The sequence below is a fragment of the Struthio camelus genome, chromosome 31 (assembly GCF_040807025.1).
Source record: "Struthio camelus isolate bStrCam1 chromosome 31, bStrCam1.hap1, whole genome shotgun sequence".
Classification (NCBI taxonomy): domain Eukaryota; kingdom Metazoa; phylum Chordata; class Aves; order Struthioniformes; family Struthionidae; genus Struthio; species Struthio camelus.
The window spans coordinates 3,636,906-3,645,597 of NC_090972.1; the positions used below are offsets into that span (position 1 = coordinate 3,636,906).

The following is an 8,692-nucleotide window of genomic DNA, read 5'->3' on the forward strand; positions in this document are numbered from 1 at the left end:
CTCCTGCCCCACAACTGCAGGCCAAGGACCACCCACCCTGTCGTCCCCCCCCCCCCCCCGCTGCAGCACACAGAGGGGCCCAGGCGTCCGGGCCCCCCCCCGCGCCGAGGCCCAAGGCCGTGGGAACGGCGGGGGAGGGGCGGCGCAGCCCGCCGGGGTCACCCGGGGTCACCCGAAACGTCACCCCCCCACCCGCTCCCCCCCCCCGGCCCCGCACGCGCTGCCCCACGGCAGCCAAGGGGCACCCAGTGCCCCCTGGGGAGCCCCTGGGGGAGGGGCGAGCACCCGGACGCCTGGGTCCCCTCCCAGCATCCCCAGGGGTGGGAGCGTGACGCCCTGGAGCAGGAGGGCCTGGGAGCCCGGACGCCTGGGCCCGCTCCCAACCACTCCCGGGGCCGCAGCACCCGGACGCCCGGGTCCCCTCCCGGCCTCTCCCAGGGACTGAGCACCCGGACGCCTGGGCCCGCTGCCAGCCACTCCCAGGGACTGAGCACCCGGACGCCTGGGCCTGCTCCCAGGGACTGAGCACCCGGACGCCTGGGCCCACTACTGGCTGCTCCCAGGGACTGAGCACCCGGACGCCTGGGCCCGCTCCTGGCTGCTCCCAGGGACTGAGCACCCGGACGCCTGGGCCCACTCCCAGGGACTGAGCACCCGGACGCCTGGGCCCGCTCCTGGCTGCTCCCAGGGACTGAGCACCCGGACGCCTGGGTCCACTTCTGGCTGCTCCCAGGGACTGAGCACCCGGACGCCTGGGTCCACTTCTGGCTGCTCCCAGGGACTGAGCACCCGGACGCCCGGGCCTGCTCCCAGGGACTGAGCACCCGGACGCCTGGGCCCACTTCTGGCTGCTCCCAGGGACTGAGCACCCGGACGCCCGGGCCCACTCCCAGGGACTGAGCACCCGGACGCCTGGGCCCGCTCCTGGCTGCTCCCAGGGACTGAGCACCCGGACGCCTGGGCCTGCTCCCAGGGACTGAGCACCCGGACGCCTGGGCCCACTACTGGCTGCTCCCAGGGACTGAGCACCCGGACGCCTGGGCCCGCTCCTGGCTGCTCCCAGGGACTGAGCACCCGGACGCCTGGGCCTGCTCCCAGGGACTGAGCACCCGGACGCCTGGGCCCACTTCTGGCTGCTCCCAGGGACTGAGCACCCGGACGCCTGGGTCCACTTCTGGCTGCTCCCAGGGACTGAGCACCCGGACGCCTGGGCCCACTTCTGGCTGCTCCCAGGGACTGAGCACCCGGACGCCCGGGCCCACACCCAGGGACTGAGCACCCGGACGCCTGGGCCCGCTCCTGGCTGCTCCCAGGGACTGAGCACCCGGACGCCTGGGCCCACTCCCAGGGACTGAGCACCCGGACGCCTGGGCCCACTTCTGGCTGCTCCCAGGGACTGAGCACCCGGACGCCTGGGCCCACTCCCAGGGACTGAGCACCCGGATGCCTGGGCCCGCTCCTGGCTGCTCCCAGGGACTGAGCACCCGGACGCCTGGGCCCGCTCCTGGCTGCTCCCAGGGACTGAGCACCCGGACGCCTGGGCCCACTCCCAGGGACTGAGCACCCGGACGCCTGGGCCTGCTCCCAGGGACTGAGCACCCGGACGCCTGGGCCCACTTCTGGCTGCTCCCAGGGACTGAGCACCCGGACGCCTGGGCCCGCTCCTGGCTGCTCCCAGGGACTGAGCACCCGGACGCCTGGGCCCACTCCCAGGGACTGAGCACCCGGACGCCTGGGCCCGCTCCTGGCTGCTCCCAGGGACTGAGCACCCGGACGCCTGGGCCCACTTCTGGCTGCTCCCAGGGACTGAGCACCCGGACGCCTGGGTCCACTTCTGGCTGCTCCCAGGGACTGAGCACCCGGACGCCTGGGCCCACTTCTGGCTGCTCCCAGGGACTGAGCACCCGGACGCCCGGGCCCACTCCCAGGGACTGAGCACCCGGACGCCTGGGCCCGCTCCTGGCTGCTCCCAGGGACTGAGCACCCAGACGCCTGGGCCCACTCCCAGGGACTGAGCACCCGGACGCCTGGGCCCGCTCCTAGGGACTGAGCATCTGGACGCCTGGGTCCACTACTGGCTGCTCCCAGGGACTGAGCACCCGGACGCCTGGGTCCACTTCTGGCTGCTCCCAGGGACTGAGCACCCGGACGCCTGGGTCCACTTCTGGCTGCTCCCAGGGACTGAGCACCCGGACGCCCGGGCCCACTCCCAGGGACTGAGCACCCGGACGCCTGGGCCCGCTCCTGGCTGCTCCCAGGGACTGAGCACCCGGACGCCTGGGTCCACTTCTGGCTGCTCCCAGGGACTGAGCACCCGGACGCCTGGGCCCGCTCCTAGGGACTGAGCACCCGGACGCCTGGGCTGACTTCTGGGGACTGAGCACCCAGACACCTGGGCCTGCTCCCAGGGACTGAGCACCCAGACACTGGGGCCCACTTCTGGGGACCGAGCACCAGGACGCCTGGGTCCCGTTCCTGGTCGCTCCCAGGGCTGGGGGGGGGGGTGGGTGGGTCTGAAACCGTAGTGGGGGAGGGGAAGTGCCCGGACGCCTGGGTCCTCTCCTGGCCGCTCCCAGCGCGGGGCCCCGGGAGGCCGCCGGGAGCCGAGAAACCAGTCGAGCAGCGTCAGGCGCCCGCCGGAGCCGTGGGGCTGGGTGGGCCGGGGGCACCCTCTGCCCGGGGCACCCTGATGGTGCTGGGTGCAACCTCCCTCTGCACTGCACCTGCACTGCACACGCACTGCACCCGCCCCCAGGTGCCGCGCACACCCAGCACACTTGCACGGCGCCTGGGGCTGCAGCACAGGCGTGGGACCCACGCGCTGCATGCACACTGCACACGCACTGCACACGCACTGCACACACCCCAGGCGCCGTGCACACCCAGCACACTTGCACGGCGCCTGGGGCTGCAGCACAGGCGTGGGACCCACGTGCTGCATGCACACTGCACACGCACTGCACACGCACTGCACACACCCCAGGCGCCGTGCACACCCAGCGCAGTGCCTGGGGCTGCAGCACAGGCGTGGGACCCACGCGCTGCATGCACACTGCACACGCACTGCACACGCACTGCACACACCCCAGGCGCCACGCACACCCAGCGCGGTGCCCGGGGCTGCAGCACAGGCGTGGGACCCATGCGCTGCATGCACACTGCACACGCACTGCACACGCACTGCACACACCCCAGGTGCCGTGCACACCCAGCGCGGTGCCCGGGGCTGCAGCACAGGCGTGGGACCCACGCGCTGCATGCACACTGCACACGCACTGCACACGCACTGCACACACCCCAGGCGCCGTGCACACCCAGCGCGGTGCCCGGGGCTGCAGCACAGGCGTGGGACCCACGCGCTGCACGCACACTGCACACGCACTGCACACGCACACCCTGGGAACCGCACACTGCACCCACCCTGGGAACCGCACACATCCAGAACACTTGCACGGCACCTGGGGCCACAGCGCAGGCGTGGGACCCAAATACTGCACGCACACTGCACACACACTGCACCTGCCCGGGCACACTGCACCCACCTCAGGTGCCACGCACACCCAGCACACTTGCACAGCGCCCGAGGCCACAGCGCAGGTGTGGGCCCCATGTGCTGCACCTGCACTGCACCTGCACTGCATACACACTGCGCACGCCCTGGGAACAGCACACTGCACCCGCCCCAGGCACCATGCACACCCAGCACACTTGCATGGCGCCTGCAGTGCAGGCATGGCCCTCGTGCACTGCACATGCACTGCATGCACACTGCACCCACCCCCCGGGCACTGCACACACCCAGCACACTTGCACGACGCCCGCAGCCGCAGTGCAGGGATGGGCCTTGTGCACTGCATACGCGCTGCTCGTGCACTGCACATGTACTGCACAGCTCCCCCAGGTGCAACACGTGTGCGTTGCAAATGCAGTGCCCACAAATGGTGCCGGGGCACTGCACGCACCTGCATGCCCCATCATGCACTGTACGCGCACTGCGCATGGGCCTTGTGCCTGCACACGGCCTGCCACGCGCTGCGCCCGTCCCACGTGCATGCGTCGCGCACTCACTGCGCACCCCACCCATCCCCTGCACGTACACGTTTGCACACTTTTGCTGGCTCTGGGCACTGCATGCGCACTGCACGCCCATGGCAAACACATTGCCCCTGCGCGCTGGGCGCATGGCACACACATCTGCATACACCCAACTCCGTGCGCCGCATACGCACTGCACACACTGCACACATCCCCCCCACCCCCACCCCCGGAACTACGCACGACACCAATGCACATTCACTGCACACACCCCGGCCCCCTGTGCATCACGCGCGCACTGCACACGCACACCTGGCCACCATGCACTGCAGGCACACTGCACTGCACAAAGCCCGGGGCACTGCCATTGCACGCACGCGTGACCGCATGCACCGCACCGCAGTTAGTGCCCACGCAACTGCACACGCGTGTGCTGCACTCTCAGGCCCTGTGCAGTGCTCAACACCGTGCATGCACTGCATTTGCACACCCTCGCTGCACAGGCGTGCTATGTGCACACAGCTTTGGGGCATGCACTGCACACTCACTGCACACGCACTGCATGCCTGCATCCCTACACGTGTGCTGCCTGGCAGCCCACACTGCATGCACACACAGGGGCACGTACAGCCCCACGGCACTGCATGTGCCCACACAGCCCTGCCACTGCACACGGCCCCGGGGCACTGCACACCACCAGATCACTGTATGCACCTGGGGCATTGTGCACCCCCCCGCAAATCACTGCACAGCCCCAAATCACTGCACTTCAGGGGCATTGCATGCCCCCAAATCACTGCACCCCGTTCAGGAGCACTGCACACCACCAAGTCACCGGACATCCCCCAAATCACTGCACCCCACTCAGGGCACAGCACACTCACAGCTCACTGCAAGCCACTCGGAGGCACTGCACACCCCCCAATCACCGCACGCCCCAAATCACTGCATGCCCCCAAAACACTGCATGCCATTCGGGGGCACTGCACACCCCAAATCACTGCACCCCACTCGGGGGCACTGCACACCCCCAATCACTGCACACCCCCCAAACACCACACCCCAGTCAGGGCACTGCATGCCCCAAACCACTGCACACCACTGGGGGCACTGCACACCCCAAATCACCGCATGCCCCAAATCACCGCACCCCATTCAGGGGCACTGCATGCCCCAAAACACTGCATGCCCCCAAAACACTATACATCACTTGGGGTACTGCACACCCCAAATCACTGCACCCCACTGAGGGCACTGTGTGGCCCCCACTCAGTGCAGGCCCCAAAAACACTGCATGCCCCCAAATCACCGCACCCCACGCCAGGGCATTGCACACCCCCAAAATACTGTATGCCCCCAAATCACAGCACCCCACTCCAAATCACTGCACCCCACTCCAGGGCACTGCATGGCCCCCACTCAGTGCACGCCCCCAAATCACTGCCCCCCCACTCCGGGGCACTGCACACCACCAAAACACTGCCCACTCCCAAATCACCGCATGCCCCCCAAATCACTGCACGCCCTCCCAAATCACGGGCACCCCACTCCGGGGCACTGCATGCCTCCCAAAATCACGGCACCCCCCCCCACACTCCGGGGCACTGCACGCCCCCAATCACCACACGCGCCCTCAAATCACTGCACCCCACTCCGGGGCACTGCACCCCTCCAATCACTGCACCCCACTGCACTCCCCCCCCCCCACCCGGAGCTCCCGCCCTTCCCCCGGTCTCCGCCGCCCTCCCGCCGGGGCCCCGTTCCCACCGTTCCCACGGTCCGGCCGGGCCCCTCGCCGCCCTCCTCCTCCTCCCCCCACCCCAAACCGGGGCTGCCCCCCCCCCCCACCCTCAACTCCGGGCCAGACCCGGTTCGGAGCCCCTCCCCCACCCCCCCAGCCCCGGGTCCCCCCTCCCTCTCCCCCCCCCCGCTCCACGTTCCCACGCTCCCGCGTCCCCCCCCCCCCCAGCCCCAACCAACGGCCGCTCCGGCCCCTTCCCCCTCTCGGGTTGTTCCCCCCCCCCAAGTTCGGCCCCCACTTTGGTCCGGTTCAGCCCCCCCCCCGTCCCCCTCCCCAACCCAACCCAACCCCGTCCCTTCCCCGCCTCCCTCGGCCCCGAGAAACTTTTCGGCGGCGCCAAAGCGCGGCCAAGTCCCGCCGCGCTGGAGCGAGGTTTGGGGGGGGGGGGGGACGAAGCGGGCCGAACCGGACCCAACCGGGCCAAACTGGGTCAAACCGGACCTAAGCGAGCTACTTCCCCCCCCCACCCCCGCTCCCACTTGGTTTGGTCCGGTTCGGTTCGGTTCGGTTCAGCTCCGGTTCGGTTCGGTCCGGTCCCCCGGTAGCGCATCCTCGACCCGCATCCCGCTCCGGTTCGGCCCGCTCCGCTCCCGCTCACCTGCGGCGGCTCCGAGCTGCGCCAACAGCACCAGGCCCGGGAGGCCCCGCGGCGCCGCTTTGCCGCCGGCCCGGCCCATGGTGCCGTCGTTCCTCACCGAGCCATGAGCGACCCCGCTTCGGCCCGGTCCGGCCCGGTCCGGCTCGGCTCGGCGCCTCTCGCTACTCCGCGCCGGCCCCGCGAAACTTTTCCCAGCGCCGCCCGGCCCGGTCGGCTCCTCCTCCAGGGCGGAGCTGGCTCCGGAGACCCCCCCACACCCCCGGTCGGTCCCGGTCCGGTTCGGCTCCGATGGGAAGGGATCGGGTCAGGTTGGGCCCCGGTTTGGCTCGGATCGGCCCCCGGTTCGGCTCGGTCCAGTTTGGCTCAGATCGGATGGGATTGGACCACGTCGGTCCTCACTTCGGTTCGGATCAGCCCCCGGTTCGGCTCAGTCCGGCTCAGCCCGGTTCGGCTCAGATCGGATGGGATTGGACCACATCAGTCCTCACTTCGGTTCGGATCGGCCCCCGGTTCGGCTCGGTCCAGCTCAGCCCGGTTCGGCTCAGATCGGATGGGATTGGACCACGTCAGTCCTCACTTCGGTTCGGATCGGCCCCCAGTTCGGCTCGGTCCGGCTCAGCCCGGTTCGGCTCAGATCGGATGAGATTGGACCACATCGGTCCTCACTTCAGTTCGGATCAGCCCCCGGTTCGGCTCGGTCCGGCTCAGCCCGGTTCGGCTCAGATCGGATCGCATTGGACCACGTCAGTCCTCACTTCGGTTCGGATCGGCCCCCGGTTCGGCTCGGTCCGGCTCAGCCCGGTTCGGCTCAGATCGGATCGGATTGGACCACGTCGGTCCTCACTTCGGTTCGGATCGGCCCTCGGTTCAGCTCAGTTCAGCTCAGCCCGGTTCGGCTCAGCTCGGATTGGATCGGATCAGATCGGTCCCCAGTTTGGCTTGGATCAGCCCCCGGTTCGGCTCGGTCCGGCTCAGCCCGGTCCGGCTCAGATCGGATGAGATTGGACCACATCGGTCCTCACTTCGGTTCGGATCAGCCCCCGGTTCGGCTCGGTCCGGCTCAGCCCGGTCCGGCTCAGATCGGATGGGATTGGACCACGTCGGTCCTCACTTCGGTCCGGATCGGCCCCCGGTTCGGCTCGGTCCGGCTCAGCCCGGTTCGGCTCAGATCGGATGAGATTGGACCACGTCGGTCCTCACTTCGGTTCGGATCGGCCCCCGGTTCGGCTCGGTCCGGCTCAGCCCGGTTCAGCTCAGATCGGATCGGATTGGACCACGTCGGTCCTCACTTCGGTTCGGATCGGCCCCCGGTTTGGCTCGGTCCGGCTCAGCCCGGTTCGGCTCAGATCGGATTGCATTGGACCATGTCGGTCCTCACTTCGGTTTGGATCGGCCCCTGGTTCGGCTCGGTCCGGCTCAGCCTGGTTCGGCTCAGATCGGATCGGATTGGACCACGTCGGTCCTCACTTCGGTTCGGATCGGCCCCCAGTTCACCTCGGTTCAGCTCAGATTAGATCGGATCGGACCGCGGCAGTCCCCAGTTTGGCTTGGATCAGCCCCTGGTTTGGCTCGGTCCGGCTCAGCCCAGCTCAGCTTAGTTCGGTCCGGATTGCCTTGGTTCGGCTCAGCTCACATCAGTCCAGATCAGCCCAGCTTGGCTCAGTCTCCGGATCAGCTCGGTTCGGTTCGGATCGGTCCGGATTGGCTCAGATCGGTCCGGATCGACTCGGCTCAGCTCAGCCCTCAGATCACATCAGTCCGGATCGGCTCGGTTCGGCTCAGCTCACATCAGTCGGGATCGGCTTGGTTTGGGTCAGCCTCTGGATCAGCTCGGTTCAGTTCGGATCGGTCCAGATCGGATCGGATCAGTCCAGATCAGCTCGGCTTAGCTCAGCTCAGCCCCCGGTTCAGCTCGGTCCAGCTCGGCCCTCAGATCGGACCGGTCCGGTTCGGCTCGGCTCAGGTCACTCCAGATCGGCTCGGTTCGGCTCAGATCAGTCCGGATCAGCTCGGTTCGGTTCGGATCGGTCCGGATCAGCTCGGATCGGTCCGGATCGACTCGGATCAGCTCGGATCGGTCCGGATCGACTCGGCTCAGCCCCCGGTCCAGCTCGGTCCAGCTCGGCCCTCAGATCGCACTGGTCCGGTTCGGCTCGGCTCAGGTCACTCCAGATCGGCTCGGTTCGGCTCAGATCAGTCCGGATCAGCTCGGTTCGGCTCAGATCAGTCCGGATCAGCTCGGTTCGGTTCGGATCGGT

At 68.9% G+C, this 8,692-nt stretch overlaps 1 protein-coding gene across 1 annotated transcript in view; it reads right to left on the reverse strand.

Moving 5' to 3' along the window:
* The window catches only part of NOTCH3 (notch receptor 3), a 49,631-nt gene extending 43,006 nt beyond the window's left edge, over positions 1–6,625 (reverse strand). The window contains exon 1 of the mRNA XM_068922854.1: positions 6,435–6,625. Coding sequence (XP_068778955.1) covers positions 6,435–6,513 — 79 coding nt within the window. The 5' untranslated portion in view covers positions 6,514–6,625. The remainder of the gene's footprint in view (positions 1–6,434) is intronic.
* Positions 6,626–8,692: the final 2,067 nt, after the last annotated feature.